This window comes from Hemicordylus capensis, chromosome 1 (assembly GCF_027244095.1).
Source record: "Hemicordylus capensis ecotype Gifberg chromosome 1, rHemCap1.1.pri, whole genome shotgun sequence".
Taxonomy (NCBI): Eukaryota; Metazoa; Chordata; class Lepidosauria; order Squamata; family Cordylidae; genus Hemicordylus; species Hemicordylus capensis.
In genome coordinates this window covers 426807544-426830125 of record NC_069657.1, presented here as the reverse complement: position 1 = coordinate 426830125, position 22582 = coordinate 426807544, and the positions used below count along the sequence as shown (strand labels likewise).

Below are 22582 nucleotides of genomic sequence, written 5' to 3'. Positions count from 1 at the left end.
CTTTGTTTCTTTATTTCTTTTGCATAGTAGCATTTTTTTTCTTGGCGTTTTGGTTTTTTGCTGTTTCACTCCCTTCTCCAGAGCTCCGATCCCGGCTGGGACGGAGCATGGTGGCTGGCTGCCCTACGGAGTCTATGCCGGGTACGACGAACTTGTTATGTGTTTAAAATGTGTTAATTGCGGATCAAGATTTCTTCCTCCGATACTTCTACCGAGTGTCTCTTGTGCCTGAGGGAATCCCATATTGTCAAGACCTGTCTTCATTGTCAGAAGTTTACGAAGCAGGCTCGCAAGAATAAGGCTTCTCGCTTGTGCACAGCCCTGTGAGATCTGGCTCTCTATTCCTCGAAAACCTTATCGTTGAAGTCATCCCTTAAAATGGTTTCATAAGTGCAGTCAAAGCATTCAGTATCTGCTCCTGTGGAGGCTGAAAATCCAACCCCGGTACTGGTCTTGGCACCTCCTAGTGCTCATCCTTCGAGGGCTTCGAGTGAGCCAGTGCGCTCAGAAGACCTCCCTAAGCGTTCAGCACTTTTGGTACTGAAGTCGTCTTCAAATCCCTCAGTGTTGATACCGAAGAGGAAGAAGAAGTAGTCAAAGTTGCCTTGTGATTTGTCGGCGGGGAGAAAAAGAAGGCTGCGTTGGTTCCTGTGTCGGAGGCCCTTGTGGCCAAGAAGCCTAAAGTGGACTCAGATCATCTTATACCGAGGTTGTCTGTTTTGGGATGGCCTAGCTTGCCTTTGGCCGTGGATTTGTTGGACTTGGCCCATGATAAAACTTGATTGAGTAGCGAACTCTCGGTGGTGATGGATGAGCCTGGGTACGCTTCATCGGAAGGGTCGGCCTATTACCTGGCCAAGCCCGCAAAAGATGCATTGTGGCTGCCTAGGTGTTGTTCACCTCCTTGAAGGCACCAGGAGGGCATTCTTCTTAGGGACCGAAGTGCCTGTTGAGAATCGGAAGAATGCTCCTTGGTTTACAGGCAGGATCGGGGCTGGGACCGTCATGAGCCATCAAATCTGGATTGATACTGGGCGGTGGAGCACCGTTCATCCTTTAGTCAGGTTGAGCCTTCTTATGGTGCTTGTCGCAGAGACTCTGGTTCATGTGATCGATATCAAATGGATTATCGATTGGACTATGTTAGGCCTCGATATGGACCTCGTTACTCTGAAGGCCCCATGTATGGGAAACCTGGAACTGTGCAGGGCTGGCGTGACACCCCCCCCCACACACACACACACTTGGAAGGGAGGCCGTGTTCCCGCTCGCTCCAATGCTCCCCTTGGGATTGAAATGAGCGACACGAGCTGCCCTCTTCGGCTCCTGTGCTACAACAGGCTGTGGTGCCTGTCCAGATACTGCTGGCAGAGCTTTCTGCTTTGATACTGGACAATCGGGGAAGCAAACCATGCTCCTCTATAGGTTTGACACTCTTGGCCCAGGACTCTTTGGTTCCTCCGGATTCGGAATATAAGAGCAATACTAGTTCCCAGGACTCTGAAGTTGTTTCCCGGGGGTTGTCGCCGCTTGATAAACATCCAGATTCAAAGCTTGTTTCCCTGTTGGAGGACCTCAAACAGTACTCCGCGTACGTGGCCCTTATGGCTTCAGCCCTTGGCGGGAGCCTCGGTACACAGCAGAAGAGAGAACTGGACCCATTGTTCAGCCTTACAGATTCAGAGGCCAAGGTACCGGCCACTTTACCCCTGAACTTGGCATTGTGGGGGGTCATGCGAGGTCATTGGAAAAAGCCAGTGACTCTTTGCTAGCCTAATAGGTACTTGGAGAATTTTTACAGGGTACAACTACAGGATGATATGGCCTTTCTCAAAAATCATCCCACCCCGAATTTGATCGTTGTGGAGGCGTCCCTTCAAAGGACCAGGAATCACAGCCAGTCGGTACCAAATGACAAAGAGGGCAGAAAATTGGACTCCAGGAGGAGGCTGTACTTGGCCTCAGCCCTCCACTTGAGGGTGACCAATTATCAGGCGTATAACACCCGATATAACCACTTTTTGTGGGAGAAAGTGGGTCCTTTCCTGGATCTCCTGCCTCGGGACAAGCAGGATCCCACGAAAGCATTTCTCCGCAAGGCTATTCAGGTGGAGAAACAGGAACTCTATTCGGCTCAGCATTTGGTGGAGTGCACGGCTAAGGTGATGGCCACATCCGTGGCGCTCAGACGACATATTTGGCTGTGTTTGTCTGGACTGAACTATGAGGTCCGGGCTAGGGTTGAGCACCTGCCTTTTGAGAGTTCTAGCCTCTTTGCGGAGCAGATGGATGACATGCTCCAGAAAGTTCAGAAGCTGAGGAGCACAGCGCGATCCATGTTGTACTCGTCGTCAACCATCAAACCACAGAAAACTGCTAGGTGGTTGCCTTATCCACAGAAGACCCCTTCTCAACAGCAGTCTCCATCAGAACGTTCCTTTTGTGGCAACAAGTTCCATTTGACATACAAGTCAGGCCTCCAGCCTCATAAGCCGGCCTTTCAGAAACAGCCCCTGAACACCTTCCAAAAGAAGCAATTACTCGGGGCACTTCCGGACTCGCCTGGCCCTGTTCTTGGTGTGCTGCAACAGTGACCATGGACCAGTGGGTCCTTAGAATCATATGTTTGGGCTACACCCTGGAGTTCTGTGGGACACCACGAGTGTTGGGGATTGTCACTACTCTGTGCACCCCAGAGTTGGACCCAGAGGTCGCCACTCTCCTGTCAAATGATGCAGTCGAGAAAGTCTCCAATCCGGGGAGTTCTGGTTTCTATTCCCGGTACTTTATTGTGCCGAAACCAGATGTAATATGCGTCTTTCAAGCAGTCGTCCTATCTTGGACGGGCCCTCTACCTTACGTGTTTCCCCTGTTTCCCCTCATTCCGAAGGTGCTGTGCAAACTGAGGGTGGATCGGATCAGGGCCATCCTGAGAGCCACGTGGTGGCCCAGGAGGCCTTGATTTCCAGCCCTGAGGCATTTGGCAGTGGACTGGCGGTGCCTTCCCGCCCTACTGAACCTGCTGTCATGGGTGAGGGGACGGGTTCTCCACCCGGATGTTCGGCCCCTTCATCTAATGGCCTGGAAGGTTCTGCTGACTTCCCACTGAGACTCAAGGAAGTTTTGGTCACTTCCAGAAAGGAGTCCACACGGAAATCCTATGATCACAAGTGGACTTGTTTCTGTTCGTTTGCTTCATTGTGAGATCATTCATTGAGTTTGATGCGTTTAATCCTTCTGTACAAAACATATGCACATATCTGTTGTCACTTAAAAAGTCTGGGTTGAGGCTTTCGCCACTTGAGGTACATTTGGCTGCCATTGTGGCACATTCCCCTGCAACCTAGGTTTTATAGTTTAAGGACCCCATGGTGAAGAGTTTCCTAAAGGGTTTGTCCCATGTTTTGCTGGACGACCCGGTCATTTCACCAGCCTGGGAGTCCTAGGTTGCCAAAACGTAAGGGGTATACTCGTGGGTCAAATGGGCCATAAGCCTAAGTTTGGCTTTAAAAAAGCCAAACCTGCCAACCCATCTCTGTGGTTTTAGCTGGCCTGCTCCGGCCTCCCTTTGAGCCTTTGGCTTCAATTGAGCCCCGTCTCCTGACCTTGAAGGTCGCCTTTCTGGTGGCCGTTACCTCTGCTAGGAGGGTGAGTGAGTTACGGGCCCTGAGGGTTGCTCAATCATACCTTCAGTTCCACAAGGACAAAGTTGTGCTAAGGCCAGATGTCCAGTTCCTTCCTAAGGTGGTATCTATGTTTCACCATTCGTCCCCGCTCACATTACTGTGTTTTTCCAAAACCCTTCCTCAGATACAGAGCTAAGGTTGCATCGTTTGGATGTTAGAAGGGTGTTATCTTTCTATGTCCAGAGATCTGCTGAGTAGAGAAAAACTCCTTCCTTGTTCGTTCTTTATGATGGGCCTCGTAAGGGTATTCAAGTTCTGGCCCAATCCCTATCTAGATGGGTAGTTTCCACAATTGAACTTTGCTATCAATTGACTCGTAAGCCACTGCCTGCTACCATTAACCTACCAGTTAGGTCTGTAGTGGCCTCTGTCGACTTTGATTGTGCGGTCCCCTTGGACACTATGTGCTACCTGGACTTCTCCCCACTCGTTTCTCAATCATATGCTATTGATGCCAGGGCACGGAATGATGCTGTATTGGGCAGGAGTGTCCTGCAATCAATTTTCAGTTGATGTACTTGTTCCTGAAATAAATACAGATTGCTTCTGTTTCTTTCCTCTTCCATGGGTACTTGCTTGTTATGCGCCAATTTGTGTAAAAGACAGAGACCACGTCGAAGAACTACAGTTTGCTTACCTGTAACTTTGGTTCTTCTAGTGGTCATCTGTCCTTTTACACGTCGTCCTATCCTCCCTGCAGGGTCTACTGAAGCCTGACTCTGTGACTGAGGGGATGAGGAGTGGCGCAGCTGCATGTAGCAGCTGGGGGCGGGGTTCTTGCCTGAAGCAGGAGAATTGAGCTTGTTAGGTTCTGATGAGGTCTCTGTGCAGGCACGTAGCCCATTTTTGTAAAAGGACAGATGACCACTGGAAGAATCAGAGTTACAGGCAAGCTGTAGTTCCCTCCCTGGCATCTCCAAGATAGGGCTGAGAGAGACTCCTGCCTTCAACCTTGGAGAAGTCGCTGCCAGTCTGTGTAGACAATACTGAGCTAGATGGACCAATGGTCTGATTCAGTATATAGCAGCCTCCTATGTTGTTCCTACAATTTGTAAAAAAACCTTTTTATTTACCTTGCTTTTATCACAGAACAAAGTGGTCATCTCACAAGTCATTTAAATTTGTATTTTAGTGCTGTTTTTTACTTAAGCGGTGGTGGTGGTGATGTATTTCAGTGCTGTTTTTGTCTTAAGCAGTGGTGGTGGTGGTGGTGGTGGTGATTGTTATTTAACATTAACATAAATAAAAATATGTTAAATTCATTAGATTTTTATACCACCTCACCCAGATGGTCCTGGGTGGTTCACAAATATAAAAACAGATGATAAACAAATAACTCATTAAAATCAGTTTAAAGTCATTTCAGTAATTACAAAAGGCCAGGTTAAAAGATGTATTTTAGGGTTCTTTTAAAGGCTTCTAAAGCTCTTTAAACCTCTAATCAAGTTAAAAAATAAATAACTAGCAGATCCTGCGCAGAGCATCTGTGCAGTAGTACACTCCCCCCAAACCTTCTGCGCAAGTCTCGGGTCCCCGACGCATGCCTGCTTCCACCCTCCGGTCCCCAACCGTAGTTTATGGCCGGCTTTCCAGTCTCTTTGCCACTTCCCCCCCTTCCACCCAGTCGGTTCCCCATTCCTTCTCCTCCTGCTGAAACCACTTCTCCTCTCCTGTTGCCAAGGCCAGTCCATACCGCCACCATCTCCTGCTCCCGGTGGCCAGGCCAGGCTGGTTCGCCGGTGCCTACTCCTTCCCTGGGCAGGGCAGGGCCAGGGCCAGTCCATCCCGCTACTGCCACCTCCCACATCCTCCTCAGGCTGTTTTGTGACCTGTTGCCACCGCCTGCCACCATTTTTGTTGACATAAAACTCTCGCAGCGTGTCATGAGCGTTCCGCCGCCAAATCCTAACCACGCATGACTGGCTAAGAGAAAAAGTATATAGAAGATATCCATAGAGAGCACATTCCAAAGCCCAGGAGCAGCTACAGAAAAGGCCCAATTTCGAGTTTCTGTCAGGCAACAGCCAGGGACGGACCTCTCCTGATGACCTTAAACTGCATTGGGGACCATACTGAAGAAGATGCTCTCCCAGGTAACCTGGCCCTTTGCCATTTAGAGCTTTAAAGGTAATTACCAGCACTTTGTATTTTCCCTGGAAACATATCGGCAGCCATTGCAGCTATTTTAAAACAGGCATATTATGTATGGTCTCTCCAAGAAACCCCGGAGACCAATCTGGCTGCTGCATATTGAATGAACTGAAGTTTCTGAACAATGTATGAAGGCAGCCCCATATACAGCTCATTGCAGTGGTCAAGCTGAGCAGTTACCAATGAGTGCACCACAGCTTTGAGATCATTATCTTCAAGGAATGGACACAGCTGTCGTGTCAGCTGAAGTTGACAGAAAGCACTCCTGGCCATAGCCTCCATCTGAGAGACCAGGGTGAGGCCTGAGACCAGAAGCACTCCCAAGTTTCTCCCCTGTTCTTGTTGGACTCGCCAGCTCCTCTAGGGGGAGTGCAACCATGTCCATAACAGGATCATGAGAACAGCCCTGCTGGATCAGGCACAAGGCCCATCTAGTCCAGCATCCTGTTTCATACAGTGCCCCACCAGATACCTCTGGGGAGCCCACAGGCAAGAGGTATGTGCATGCCCTCTCTCCTGCTGTTGCTCCCCTACAACTGGGATTGAGAGGCATTGTGCCTCTGAGGCTGGAGATGGCCCACAGCCATCAGACTAGTAGCCATTGATAGACCTGTTCTCCATGAATCTGTCTAAGCTCCTTTAAAAGCCATCCAAGCTGGTGGCCATCACCACATCCCATGGCAAGGAATTCCATGGATTAATTATGTGCTGTGTGAAAAAGCACTTCCGCTTGTTGGTCCTAAATTTCCCAACTATCCCAATAATACTAGCAATAATGCCCTAAACTCTGATCTTCACTACTTCTGTTTGCTCAAAATTAGGGACACCTGGAGTTGGTTTTATAATAGATAACAATTTGAGATTTGGAAGAAGATTAGCATGTTTTGGCTATAATTTACTCTTCAATCATCCATGTTGAGCTAGTGCAGTGAAAGAAATTGTGCACATTTAAGTTTGCAGAAATGTGCAAAGTAGCAGAGTTCCATGATTCTGCACAGCCATTAGTGGAAGTCCTTCTCTGGGACACGTATGGGGTTGTGCAACTTGTCAACATCTTCTGCTAGCGCAAGAACTGCTCTTCCTTTCTTTGTGCAATGTCATTGGGCTACATCATTATGCTAGCACAACCCTAGTCTGGATGTAGGCCAATGTCTCCTGGGGAAAGTGAACCTAACTTACTGTAGCAGCTGTTTTCGAAAACAAAACAGATTTTCCCCCCATAATGTGGATCTAAACAGTTTTTAATTTGGGAAACGGTTATGAAATGTAACTTTAGCTGAGCTTTCATTACAGCTTTTGACGTCTTATAAATATAAAGCATAAGCTTGCTGTCAAAATTTGAAAGGTATTGAGCAAAATTATATATTGTAATTAATGCTTTCTAAATTTAATTTTGCCAATTCTGGGTTAAAATCATTCAGTGTTGTTTTAAGGCAAACTTGAGCAGATGATGCGACTTTAATTTAGTGTGACTTGTCGGCATGTATTTTTAAGTGCTCAAAGGGAATTCACATTTGATTATTTGCACCGTAGTGCACTGCATAAAATATTCATGGAAGTGTCACTTTTCCATAGGTGGCACTCCAGGGCAAAGACAGGGACTTCAGGAAACTTTAGATTTTTTTATAGTAACAAATATGTGAGGCAACTTGGAAGGGTGGGGGGAGACATATGCTACTTGGATCTGGTATCCTGCAGCATCTGACAAATCATTTTTATGCTAACAAAAATTCTAGTACCTGCATAGGTTTTGACATGAACCCAAAGCTGGTTAACTAGACTTGATCTAATAAAATTCAGCAAGTTATGTGGTTTTCAAAAATAAGAGCTTCTGTACGATGTCTTTGAGGCAATCTTTGTAGGATGTAAGATTTTGTTCATAATAATCAAGTTAATGTATCAAAATTAGTTTTTAAAAGCAAGTATTTACATGTGCTTTCTATGAGTGAAACTTCCCATCTTGAACATGTATGTGGTGAATCCTTGCTCTCTCTCCTTCCCTCCTTTAAAATCTTTTCTAGAGGAAAAGGCTTTAACTCCAAAATCCAGGGTTCCCAAACTTGTGTCTCCAGGAACACAAAGCAAACAAAGTAACTTTGCACAGATTACACTTCTAGGAAGGTCCAAGAACTTAATTATATGTAATATAATTTTCTATTATAGTTGCAAAAGGGAAGTTAAAAAGTTTGTAATTTGTAGGATTTCAACTTTAAACATTCATCTTATTGAATAATTTACCATATAGTAAACTTGAATCATTTGAATCTGAGAAAGATCTTCTGCTTCTCTTGGGCATGGTGGTGTTTTGGAATTATTGATCAGATTATTGAGTGTTAAAATATGTTGAGAACAATAACAGTTAAAACATGGTGCTTATATTCAGAATGTCTTCTGAAAAATTAAAAAAATAAACCTTACTACTAACTTTCACCAAGCTTATTCTTTCACTGAGCATATTCCAGTGTAAAGATCATGGCAATTCAGCTAATTTCAGTGGCAGGATACTTCCTTCGAGAACTAGTATAATGTAGGTTCTGATTCATGCTCAGCAGTGAGTTGTTGACAATAGGTAGATTATTCCTTCTACTATGCAGCCCAATTCTGTGCACATATAAAAGCTGAGGTATGCCTTGTCCTGCTGCTAGACTCTACCAGAAAGGGGGGCAGTATCGCCAGATACAGAACAAAAATATAAAAATCGATAGTGCTATGCTAATAGTGCAGTAGTAGCAGTATATATATACAATATCATAATACAACATTCTTTGATCTTATAAGACATGTATCAACACATAATTAAATGATTGTAGTGATCAGGAAGTATGCAATAACAAGTCTAGATCTGCTTTTGTTTATCTCCTAAGAGATCATAATAAAGGTCCAATGGTAATAGTTTGTCAGATTTGCTGAATATGTGATGATTAATTCCACATGATATAATGGCTATGATGCTGATGAAGCACCAAAATGGCTGCAAATGCTCATTACTGCAAAACAGTTACAGTCAAACTAATGCAGACCTGTAATCTGTGGTCTTCTTAATCAATTCTAAACTTTCAATGTTTGTTCTTTATTCTCCTACGATTATCTTGCAATCTTAGAGACCTGTTGCCTCTAAGACAACAGCAGCATTGGTTTTTATATTTTCGTTCTGCTGCTATTGGAAAGCTTGAAGGCTTCCACCAAAAGTTATCCCTGCAGACAGAGAAGGTTAGAGAGGCGAGGAGCACTTGTTTGCCATTTTTTGGCTGACTGGGCTTTCTTCTTCCAGCGTTACGTGTAGGTCCTTACTCTCCCAAGCTGCTAGGACAAATTAGTCATACAACATGAGAGTCCAGCCAACAACTCCTTTCCTCTAGCTAAAGTTACTTTGCCAAGGGCAAGTCAGAGAACTGCTCCATCCTTCCCAGGAGTGCAGGGATGGTGAAGTGCAGGCAAGCACTTTGCACCTCTCTAGGCTCTCCTGTGTATAGGACAGCTTCCAGAGAGAGCTCTCAGTGCTGGAGGCAAGCAGAACTGACTTACTTGCCACATGAGCAGAACAGCATGAAGCTACTATCAGAGTCCCACTTGATCCAGTCGCACTTAATTCCAAGTAGCTGTGCCTAGGACTGCAGCCTTAGTTCCCTATCTGTAAAATGAGAATTGCAATTATATGACTTGCAGGATCATGCAGAGGATGAGCAAGTTAGAAATCTCTCTTCTGAACTTTGACATTTCAAACTTTATAGCAAACCTGCAAGAGAGAATAGTGGCTTGTTTAATGCCACCTGGTAAGTACATCTCTGGCTGAGGTAAGATTTAAACTAGAGAGTTCCTCTCTTGGAGCTCACATACTCAGCCCCTGTATTATTTTAGTTTTCAATAAGTTGAAATACTGGATAACAATAAGTTTATTTGTAAAGTGGTCCACATGTTTAAAATGTAACAAATGAATGTTGATTTTTTTCTGTCTTGAGAACGTCAAACTCCAAAGACAGAAGTCAGCATTCATTTGACATATTTTTATGTCACTCATTGTTATCTAGTATTTCAACTTACTGAAAACTACTTTTCAAATTCCCAGGTTTTGATGCACTTTCTCCTTGGGTATAAGAGGCTGCTGTTCAAATAATAATCTTGCTAAATGTGCAGATTTAGTCTACCAGTTCTCTGGCTTTTGCGCTAGGCTTTCAGATTTAGAGACTCATTAGAAATAGGATTTGACAGGAAGTCTACACATTCAAAAACTTAAATTTCTCATACCCCAGTACAGCATTAAAAAGGTAATATTAGAAACCGCATCAAAACTTGGGAGTTTGAAAAGTAGTTTAGCCTCGTATAGACATAGTATTTATGATCTCTTAATCATATTTTAAAGATTGGAGAGAGCTTGTAGAGTCATATGTTCTTTTGCCTATGTGAAGGCTTATCCTGCCAAAATCCAATGGGGTGTTCTACAGCTTCCCTGCTGCCACCAATCTGGGTCCCTCTCAGATACCTATTCATCCTGATTAACTTCCTCCCATGTCATAGGTGGTGTTTTGTTGCAAGCATGGTACTATTCACAGAGAGATTTGATACTTGTGATGTAACAACAAACCATTGTTTATTTAAGGAAATAATTTAAAATGTATTTCAGCTGTGTGGTCAAAGATTATTTGTATGTTTATTTTTAAACTATATCAAGGATCTTAAAGGTCTAAAAGGTTTATCTAATTAGGCTGGGCTTAGTCCTAATGTTGATTGAACTACTCCAGAGTGCTTGGCTAGGACACTCTGACTATACTTTTGGGCTAACTTGGGAATCAGCTTGACTACGGGGGAGCAGTCTATCACAGTCTTAATCTTGAGCAAAGCTTTGGTCTGGAAATGATGAGGAAGAGTATATGCAGTTAAATATTTGTTTGCAGGCAAAAGAGGTACAGAAAATGGAAACGGTTGGTTAGACAGGCAGCAGTCTTAACAAGAATCTCACGAAGAGGAATTTTAGCTTAAGTCCACATTGTAAATAAATTGGCTTAAAGCGTCTTGTAAAAGGGCTAAAATGCCGGCTTGAAGAGAGGAGAGAAGGGGGCAAGGAGATTAAAAGGGGCAGAAGGTTAGCATTACTGATCCTGATCCATGGTCTGTCAGGTATTCTTGTAGATAGGCAGCCGAGCAGGTTTGCTTGTGGGGGAAAGCAGCAGAAAAGTGGGAAGAAGAAAGGGCAAGTTTCATAGAGCTACCACTCGCGAGCTTGAGTACCAGTATGGTATAAATCCAGGCAGAACACTGTACAGGTCCTGATGCAGGTTTCAGTATAGAATCCAATACTGGTTCTGAGCGCATCTGTTTGGATCTGAGGTACAAGTAGGAAAATTTATGCCCTGGAGCCATGCACAAGTCACGCACCCTTTCTGGAGGGGCTGAAACTGAGGCTGAACAAAAATTCATGGTTGCATGAATTGATCAACTTGGGTGTAAAGCCACTGAACAAAAGGCTGGAAATGGCTTGGGTGAAGTGTACATGGACGGTTGAATTGCTGAGCTTGACGCTTTATCTGCAGGAGATGTCTCTTCAGATACAAGATAAATTTCCTGAGTTTTGTTGAGTTTACCTCCTTCTAGTAGTTTGCCAGCTCATTAGCTGTTGACAGTGCGGTGGGGAGTCGTTGCTATCTTGAGTTACTGCAGAGAAGATTAGCTCATGCTATTTCTCTTGTGAAAGGGAGTTTGTTACTTCCCTAGAGAGCGTTTTTGAGTTTGCCAGATTCCTTCTCTGACAGAGGGGCAAAGAGAGATATTTGGTGATGATTCCCTTTCAGTATTCATTGTTACAACCTCGGGGTAGCATTGCCCCATGTTCTGCTTATGCTAGGCAACTAATTGCTTTTCAGATAAGGGTATGTGTGGAATTTGTGATCCCATGAACAGAAGTATCCAAAATGGATGGAGTTCCAAGCATATGGTGGGGTGCTGTCTGCTACCCGCAAATAGAGCTGTTTTAGCAACACCTAATCCCTACCCAAACCCTGGTCCTTCTTCATTTTTTCCTCCTCCAGGGCTCTCCATTTGACATCTTAACTGACTCTCTCAGTGAGCCTGCTTCGATCCTTTATTTATATTTCACTCCTCGAAATGTTAAAGCAGGCCTGGCCAACTCTAGCCCACCTCTCAGCTTTTAAATTGATTGGCTGAAACCTCCACCTGCAGATTTCTGCTTTGATTTGATCAGATAGGATCTGTGGGATTCTTATCATTGGACGGGTTAGGATGCTACCAAGTCCTCTAAGCTTTGTCAGAACTATGGCCTCTAGACTAAGGTAGAACCAGCCAGCCAAGTAAGCAGACTCTTCCACTGGTTACAATGTAACTGGTGCACATAGAGATAACTTCTTGTAACCAAACACCAACATCACTGTATATCCTAAATTAATACAGATGAATTCTCCACAGCCTATTTCAAGCTGCAAACTCCCTCTCCCTTTGCTTGTTTGCCTTAACCATGATTTAGTGTTATATCCACACTGGTACTAACCATGGTTACAGTTAACACTAACCAGGATTCTCCTCAAAACCCAAGTTCAAAGTGGTAAGGCATGGAAAGAAAATGTCAACAGTCACTGTACTTTCTGCTTCGAATGTTAGACCCCTTTTCAGGGCACACACAGTGTTAGACCCCTTTAGAAGACACACACATCTTACATTGGCAGCTCATTAACTTCTTATGCTAGTATTTAGACAAGTATATGGGAACAATCCACAGAGCTCCTCCTTTTAAATACTACCAAGTATTCCCCCCCCCCGAACAGCAGCACCCCTTGCCTGTTGCAAGCTACTTTTAACCCTTTCCCCGCTATTATTCCATCCTGGATTGCCATGCTACATGGAGACCTTCCAGACTTTGGGAACCTAGGATGGGCTAGATTTCTGCTGTGCGCGCGCACACACACACACACACACACACAGACACACACACACACACACCCCTCTGGTTACATAGCTTTCTGAGTTCTGGCCTTGCCTTGATTTGGATTAGTGTTTGATTTTTATGGTACAAAGCATTTTGGTTGGGTTCAAGTGGTAACTCAACATTATTGTGTCTGGGAGAAAAAGGATTTCCCCAACCCTAGTAATTTCAGAGTGATTCATTGGTTGCCATTGACTATTACTTGTACATTGTGAAGCAAGATGGGCATGAATATGGCTGATTTCACAATTTAGGTCTTGATTACTGAAAAGAAGAAGAACAAAAAAAGTCCAGTTTCTACACAGCTATTGCCATTTTTTAAATTAAAAACCCCCAATCTTTCATGAAGAAGTGTAGACATAATTTTTCCTTTCTTAAAAACTGAATTGAACTTTTCATCAGATGAAGTTCAGTCTGTTTTCTCTTCTTTCTTTTTTAGGTATGGTTGAAGTCCTTAAAGCAATGTTTGAACTGCAGGTGGAACCTGATGTGGAAACATATGCGAGCTATATTTTGCCAAATGTTGATGATGTCAGCACTGTGCATCATCTGCTGCAGGTGAGTTGTGATTGTTGTACTTTAAAGCCCAATTCTGTGATCTCACCAAGTTTAATTTATCCCTGTAGTGGTTCTGTGCATGTACTGTCCCCAAAATCATAAAGGTTATTTCTACCTTCTATCATTTCCTAAAAATGTTAAATGACATTAGAACTTTAGAACTTTGCCTTAATGAATGTTTTTATTCTGGAGTTGAAAGTCTGCCGCATTGCTTTGTGTAGCAGATGCTAAAGGTGGATTGACTTAGATAAGGTCTAAGATCATAGATCTATGCATAGAGCATTTGGTTTAAATCAGGTTTCCCGTTTGTAAGGTTTACTAGAGCTGTTCAAGGAGTACATAAATTTCAGAGTTCATGCACTTCCTGAGAAAGCATTCAAACAACTGGCTGCTGTAGAATTACATCATTCTGGTCTGACCAAATACAGCCTTTAGGCATCCTAGGAGCATAAACCAAAACTGTCTGGTTATGCAGCCTATGTGGATTTTGCCGTTCAAAATTATATCTTTTTGGGGACACGAGGTAGATATGTGTTTGATGCTGTTCATACACGTGAAGACAGAAAGAAAGCAAGATCACTTACTTGAAGGCTGCAATTGTGTATGCACCTATTTGAAAGCAAGTTTCGGTGATCAAAATGGAACTGACTTCTGGGTAAGGATACTTAGAGTTGGGCTGTACAAGAATTTCCAGAAGCAAGGGCTGGTAGGCAAAATAGTTTATTGCCAATTCGTAACATGACGTAACAAGACGTAACATGGAGCCAGGATTCAATCTTGGTTTCATGGGATGTTGCCTAGTCTTGGGAGTGTTCACAAGAAGAAGGATTCTACTTTTGATTCTACCTTCGAACAGCCCAGGATCTCTTGTTATACTTGAACCGGGCATGCTAACTTATTCTAGCCAGAGTTTCAAAATAAACCAAGATCTAGTTTATTCAAAATAAATAAGAGTGGTGTATTCTAAGTTGGGATTGGTTGTTTGACATCCCCTAGCCACAAGAACACGTGCTCCCTCTTGTGCTCCAAGGAAGGAGAGAGCACATGTTCTTGTGAGTAGGGGCTGTCACACAAAGCCAGGATCCAGTCCTTACTCCTGTGCATAGGAACTGTGTCCAAGAGATGAAAAGTTAAGTGAAGATGCCTTGTACTGCATCAGACCATAGGTTCATTAGCCCAGTACTGTCCACTACAATTGGTAGTGACTCTCAAATGCCTCAAGGAAAGCTCTTTCCCAGACTAAATTCTTTTAACTGGAGATGAAGAGGTTTGAACTTGGGACTTCCTATATATGAGGCATGTGCTTTAGCACTGTTCCATGGCTGCTGCTGTTGGAGGGGCCTCTGCCTATAACCAGCCCTAGTTAGAGAATTCTCTTACACTGCTCCTCATGCCTCTCAGGTTGGTTGAATTATGCATATTCATAATCAGACAACTGAATATTGCTGAGTTCAGGTAGTTGTAGGATATAAAATAGATGTCCAAGATAACCAGATTAGCTCAGTGGAAGACTTTGGTGAGATAGGATGGCATCTCCTAGATCGCTTCACCTGTGATGGCTTGTTAGTCCATGGTCCAAAAATAGCCCTGAATAATCACAGTACATTACATACTGTGACATTTATAATGCTTAACCTCAGAACTTAGATATTGTTCCCCCATGGTTCAGTGTTACATAGAGCTACAGCATTTAATTCACTTTGTGTTTTAAGAGATAAGTGTAATAACATGTTTTTTCCATTTGCATTTTTGATAAAATCATTTTTGCAAGGAAGACAGACTTAGTACTATTGAAATGCTAAAAAATAAGTAAACTAAAATCTTATTTCAAAATTCACAAATTCATTTTGAACAAATTATCCATCCTAAGATACTTTTAGATTCTGCTATATAGCTTCCATTTTCACTATAAAACCATTCAGAAAATATAATGTAATGCTGTCAAAATATGTAGACCCTACAGACAGTTGGATTAAGTTAATTTTAGGATTGCTTAATATAGTTGGAAGATGGAATCCTGGAAGATAGGGCCCCCCTACTGACAGTATTATTTATTATTTATTTATTACATTTATATCTCGCTCTTCCTCCAAGGAGCCCAGAGCGGTGTACTGCATACTTGAGTTTCTTCTCACAACAACCCTGTGAAGTAGGTTAGGCTGAGAGTTTCCTGAAAATATTAGCCTTCATTTAAAGAAAGAAGCATTGCTGGTTCTTACTGGCGTGGAGAACCATGTGGATATTGCTTGGTGAAATCTCAGAAGTAGTGTGGAGGTTGACTCTGAATGAAGCTCTAATGTGTCCTGTATTGCTCCTTGTGTGTCTGCCATAAGCACTGTTCCTCACTTTCTTGCAGTTCTTACGCGCGCGCACACACACACACACACACACACACACACACCCCTCTGAGCTATTAGAATATTTTGTATCTAGGAAAGATATTGAACAATGCAAAATAAGCACAGTTGCTTCATTTAATAATGTATATATGTTTAATCACAGAAGTTGGGCTCCTTTGGTGCAGAATTTACATGTTTTTGAATATACACTCAGATGTCAATAGCCACTCATTGAAGACTGCATTTCTGTGTAGAATTAGGCCTTCTTTAGGCACATGAGGTAGCTCCAGAGTAATGAGACCTTTTCTAGACTAAGGACAACTATGGATGCTGTCATTGATTTAAGTGTGTTTGGGTGTGTAATCCTAACTTTCCATTGGCTTAGGTAGTAGAAGAGGGAAACAAAATCATTAGCCTGTGGAATGGACTAGCAGTTCAAACCTTCATTCAAGTATTAGCCTTGAACAGGATCTTCTTTTCTGTCAACATGTTCATATTTCATATTGCTTTTCTCAAAGTTTAGTGGCTTTGAAATAATTTTAGAAAAGACCTAGCTAGCTTAGAGGAGAGCCCACACTTTAAAAAAAAATTCCTTCTCAGGAAATTGCTGTTCCAATTTGTGATTCATTTAATCTTTGCAATCTATGCAGTTGGTTTGTATCCTTGACATTACAGAAGCAGGTAAGGCTGCTTAATGAGCTCATGCCTGAGCTGGGATTTAAAACATGCTCTCAACCTGTGCTCATAACCACTGTACAACATAACCATTGTGCCATGTGGTGTTGAATTTTTACTACATTATGATCTATCTATAGGAGAAGGGCTGTCCTGTTGAAACTAAAGCACTTGTTGCAGCACAGATCAGACATGAAGCTGTACATGGAAAACTAGAGAATGTTTTGGCATTAAGTAAGTATCTTATGTTATAATTATCTGAATAACTAATTATAGAATATTAGAGCTAGAGAAACCACAGGTTCCTTAACCTCCGGGTTAACATAACTTCCAGCAAGCCAGAGTTATGGGCAAAAAGAGACTTGCGGTTTCCCTCCCCAAACTCCACTCTGTACCTTGGGTCAGAGTGGAGTTCCCCCGCCCTTCACTCCGGTTTTGCGTACAGCACTATGGTGGCAACGCAGTTTGGGCCTGATGGGACTTGGGTTGAGGGAGGAAGCTCCTTCCTCATTCCATCTCGATTGGCTGTGCGGGCTGTCCTTCAGTCAAGAGGGAAGCCCACACAGCAAGCTCCCCCACCTCTCTGCAGTTTGGCTGACTGCAGAGAGGCCCTTCTCCACAACATCTGAATCCGGCCGGGAGAGCAGGGAGAGGGGCATGGAACTGCGGGGCCATTGGTCCCGCAGATCCATGCTACATCAGAACCTGGCCATAGTAAATAATTCTACCTTTGACAGAAATATCTTATTACAGACATCACAAATTTGAAACCAAATAATAAAAGCATTACATATAATGTTCTTATTGGTGATACTAATACTGATAGGAATGTACTAATCAGTATATTAATTGTGCTCTTTTGAGGATAGCTTAGAGAACAATTGTTATGGGGTGGCCAACAAATAAAGTTATTATAGTTTTAATAGCAGCAAACTTGGTTTTGTTCTGAAGTATCACATTGTAATATAAATAAAAATATTCAACAGTTGCCTGCATTTAGAATGACTTGTAGTTTAGAAACTACAAGCATCTTTATAATTATAGATCAAATGATTAAAATAAGCACAAAATAGAAATAAGCATTTAGTTTTATTTTAGGGAGTTCCATTCGGGAAGAGAGCTGGTCTTGTGGTAGCAAGCATGACTCGTCCCCTTAAGCTAAGCAGGATCTGCCCTGGTTGCATACGAAAGGGAGACTAGAAGTGTGAGTGCTGTAAGATATTCTCCTTAGGGGATGGAGCCACTCTGGGAAGAGCATCTAGGCTCCAAGTTCCTTCTCTGGCATCTCAAAGATAGGGCCGAGAGAGATTCCTGCCTGCAACCTTGGAGAAGCCGCTGCCAGTCTGTGTAGACAAGACTGAGCGAGATGGACCTACAGTCTGACTCAGTATATGGCAGCTTCCTATGTTCCATTCTGTAGAGGCTATGAGCCGACCGTAGATCAGTCAGGTCACAGAGGACCAAATAACATTTTCTAATAGTAAGATTGTAAAAATAGCTGTTAATGCTTTAAAAATGTCTGATTGCTTTAACTTGCAGAACTCTGGGGCCAGGTGCATCTGCAGTACCCGAAGCGTAGTAAGGGGAAGGTGAAATCTTATTTGAATGATACATTCTTATGTCATATTTGACATAATAAAGTTTATAGTACACATTTCTACTTTCTATTAAGTTTATAAAATACATTTCTGCTTTTTTATTTTTAAAACCAATAAGCAGTTAAAGCAATCTTTCACCTTGTAAACTTGAACACGAGAACTTCAAAGAAGTGGGACTGATTAAAGCTATAGGGAAACAACATAGAATCTGTATTAACAAGTTTTTAAAAGAATATCAGTGAAGCACAAACAGCTATATGCTACTGTTGGTCTCCTTTGCATATAAATTACACTCAATATTTTATTTTATTTTATTTTATTAATTTGTTACGATAGAGCATTTATTGATTTTTCTTTGTATCTTGTCTCTCCCCCCCCCCCATTTTTATGGCTCTTTCTATAGCATTGCTTAACTTCCATTCAATAGAATTCCTTTTTGTTAGCCTTGTCCATTATTTGTCCAGTTGATAACATGTACTGGGCAAAATGTTGGGATGACTTTCTTAGAACAAAGCACTGTTACAAAAATTGTAAATGATTTGCTTATGCAAATTAACAAGAGGGGGAAAAAATGTACATGGCTATCCTGATCTAAAAAGCCCTGTACCTGAGAGTGTACATATGGAGCTCTTAACACTGTATGCACACTTGCCCAACAAATGATCAATGATCTTGACTCTTTCCACTCTTGATTACTTGTTGAAAGGGGCACTGAATCTACCCTTCGCTCCGGTAGATAATCTGGATAGTCAGTGATTAAAGTACCGTCCATCTGTTCAGCTAGTGAGAGTGACACACAGCAGAGTTTATTCATTCTGGTGCTGAGCATGCAGGTTGTGGGATTAGTGCTAAAGTGCCCTGTGTTGGTTTTAAAGTGCTCAGTAGCCATGGAATTTTCACTCTTAATTATAAACTATGATGCAATAGTTCCATAGCATTTGAACTTAAATGTATTATGAAATTATTATTATTTTTAAATCAAGCCATTATAGCTGAAGGAGCATTTTACACAGACTTCTGTTTACTTCAGTACTATGTGAAAGTGAATGCAAGTCAAGCCTGAAAGCCTCTAAAATGTTACTGCGTAGGTTCAACTGCTGAATCTATAAATTGGCATGCCTGGAAGTACTCCTTTAAAGAAAGGGGTGTAATATTAGAAGATTTAATTAAAGCTTGCTTTCATAGTGCAGTCGGTGAAGGGGAAGACAGCCTGTTAAAGCTGACTATCAAGGGCTATTGATTCTCCTTCCAATCTCCTATAATGCATAGATTTCTGTTACTGACAAGATGAAAACTATGAAACATGTTAAGAAGTCTGGGCACATAAGACAGAATGCATAAGAGTTGCTGTTTCCCCTTTATCATACCATTCCATTCCACTTCATTGTCATCGGCTTTTGATTTTTTCTTAACTTCGTTGTTGCTAAGGAAACCAGGTTGCTGACTGTCAGCAGCAGTTGAGCATACAGAGATGGTGCAATGCTTGAGTTTTTTTCCTTACGAACAAAAACTTTTATGTATGTTTAAACAAATGAGAAATATATAAAATTCAAGAGGTCACATAACATACCACTGGAGGAATGTTTTACTTGGAGATCAAAAACAAGTAGGATACAGCCCAGTTTAAATCAAATCACTTCCTTGGTCAAGGATTCACATCAGATCAGCTTAGGGGCCTCTTCACATCTGGCATCTTCTTACATGGTTACAGAGAAATAGTATAAATCTATGTAAATCTAGGATGTGTGAAAATTATGTGTCCATCTATATTAACTGCATGGACTCCATATTTCAGTTGCACCGAAGTATCGCTGAGCTAATGTTGCTGGAGGGCATGCATTTAAGAATCAGTGACATGGACACAACTGCTAGAAACTATAGATAATTGTGATTTTCCAGAGGAGTTGCATGTGTTATGGAAGATGAGGTGGTAGAACTCTGGTGTATGTGTGTGTTTGTATGCGGGTGGGAGGTGTTAGGTAAATTGAGACCTTACAGGAAAAGATTCAGTAGAGACTCACACCTCAGTTCAATAGCAATTGATGCCTTAAGTTTAGTAATTGATAACAGTTTGGTGAAGGTAGGTGTGAAATAGATGCACTCCCAAAACATTGACAGAGATTCCAAGAAGTACTATAACCCAAGGCTGTTTAATTCTAGGGAGTTTTGTATCATCTTCTCTTTTGTTTGTGAACAGTGGTCAGTAGGTTTTAAAACACCACCACCAATAACCTGATCAGTGTGTTCTCTCATTTTTTCCATCTCTCTGCAAAATGAGTTTTGTTCTGGGCAGCAGCATCAAGGCAGTTGTGTGCATCTGCATTCAGAGTAGGGCCTTCCTGATTCAAACTGAGCGGGATCTAAAATTAACTGAGTGGACATTTTAAAAAGTGTGAGCACGTGCGTACATGTGCACGCCCTAGAGAGAATACTGCTCCTAATATATTTGAGTGTTGTGCATTAATGTGCAAAGATAACTTTATGAAATGGATTTACTTTTAAGCAACTGTCATTTGATACTGATTAGTTAATTATTTTAATTAATTAATTAATTAATTTGATTTGTATACCTCCCTTCCAAATTCCTTTTAAAGAAGTGAAAGTCAACACATTCTAAGGTATTTCATTTACTCTGCAGTGTCTTCAGAAAATACGCCACCTATCGATCTCATGCAATTGAGAAGTAGCCTGATCCTTGGATTCAAGAGGTAAGAGTTTGTGAGGGATTTCCTACCTCCAAATGATTTTGTTCCCCAATCCTAAGGTTCTACTCCATGGTCCATGTTTGTTTTACTTTTTTAAGAAAGCAACTTTCTCTTCTCCTGGTGACTTGAAACACTTTAAATGTGGAATTGGGTCAAAATTACCCACTTCTGCAAGTGAATCAATACAAGATGATGATAAATATGCATCAGCTTTGTAGTCCTCACTTAATTCCTCCTCATAACAGGTGTGTTAAGTCAAGATGAATTCCATTTTATAGATGAAGAACAGAGTCTTACATGATTAGCGGACTTGTGTGATGTATCTATTTTGGCACTGTACCATTTCAGAATGCTGGTGGAGATTGCATGTTTGGATGCCTCTTCCCCATATCAAAACACTCATGCAGAAAACCAGCATGCCAAGAAAATGCCTAGCCTAGAAACTGATATGCTAGGTCTGTCTGTCTGTCTGTCTGTCTGTCTGTACAGGGAGGGTTAAAATATATTATCTTTGGAAGCAGTCTTTTGATTATAGCATTAGGAATACATCTTATACCCTGTACTAGATGTGTTCACCCCTCTTTCTGAAAATTCTACCTTTGGAGAAAGTTGGCAAACTTGGATCTCATGATAGTGGTTTGCCAGTATGGTGACCTCATTTCTACATCTCTCTCTGTGTCTGCATTTTCTCAAACATATTGAGTACAATTTGCAAAGGAAGTAGGGACTTAAAAACCGATTAGACTCTTTCTGATATATAGTGGTAATTCTTTCAGTGTATTCACTAAAATTAAGAGAGATAAAAGAGTTGTTTTTGTAAAGTATAAGATACTCCTTTCAGAATCCTGTCTAGAAGGGTAGCCATGCTAGTTGGTAGCAACTAAATCATTAGTCTCTGGTTTTCTAAATTATCCTTGAAAAGACTGTTTCAAGGATGATGATGATAGATGGATAGATAAAAATAAACTCTTCCTATACATATATACAGAACTAGCATGTCACAATTGGTTAAGTTTTAAGGTGCCACAAGACTCTTTTCAGACTGTTTCTTCTTGGGATAGTTGCTTGGAATCTAAGATAGAGAAGAAGCATAAGTGGTGGTGAAGGTATTTCCTTCAGGCCCCAGTGTGTTCATCTATATTATTAATTCTCCAAGATGGGCCATGCGTGGTGACGTGGTAGAAAGGAGGCAATTGGCTGACAGAGTTTGCAAGAAGAAGCACCTGATTGGGCAGTGGGGATTCCATATGTAGATAGGGAGAAGGAGCCTGTGAGAGCAGAAGCACCATGGAGAAGGAGGCTGCTGTTACGTGAATTAGATGAGGAAACAAGATGAACAAAATCTGTTGACTCGGAGGGAGTAGAGAGAAAAAACATGAAGGGAAGGGGAAGAAAGAGTGGAGGAGAGAGAAAGAGAAAAAGAAGGGAGGGGGAAGAGAGACAGAAGGAAGGGCAAGGGACAGGCCTAAGCCTGTCAGCAGGCTGAGGGGAATGAGTGGCCATGGCAGCACTAGCAACAAGGAAGGGTCCAGGCAACCACTGCTGCTGTTTGGGGCTACCGAGGCCATTGTCAGAGCGAGGCAGTCAGGCAAGGGATGGGCCTGGGCCTGTCAGCAGCCTGAGGGGAACAAGTGGCCATGGTGGTGGCAGCAGTGAGGAACGGCCTGGTCAACCACTGCTGTTTCTCCTGGAGGAAGGAGCAGGAGCAGGGTTCAGGTGAGGGTGGGGAGGACCCTGGGGATAGAGGGCTGCAGCTTGGCCAATAGGCGGCAGCAATGCTGCAGCCACGACCAAGAAGGGTGAGGGGGATGGAAGCGGAGCAGGAGTGCAGCTCAGGTGAGGGTGGGGAGATCTCTGGAGCAATCAAGTACTAACGTGCAGATGCTCTAGAGCATGCAAGAGTTCCATCATTGAAGCAGAGAGAAATAATGGTGGCAGT

The 22582-nt window shown here is 42.5% G+C and overlaps 1 protein-coding gene across 3 annotated transcripts in view; it reads left to right on the top strand.

Annotated features, from left to right (window-relative positions):
- LRPPRC (leucine rich pentatricopeptide repeat containing) overlaps positions 1 to 22582 on the top strand; it is a 215170-nt gene that overhangs the window by 35339 nt on the left and 157249 nt on the right. For all 3 annotated transcript variants that reach the window (XM_053311868.1, XM_053311876.1, XM_053311886.1), the window contains 3 exons: positions 13208 to 13326; positions 16481 to 16574; positions 20577 to 20646. In XM_053311868.1, the coding sequence (XP_053167843.1) occupies positions 13208 to 13326; positions 16481 to 16574; positions 20577 to 20646 (283 nt within the window). The remainder of the gene's footprint in view (positions 1 to 13207; positions 13327 to 16480; positions 16575 to 20576; positions 20647 to 22582) is intronic.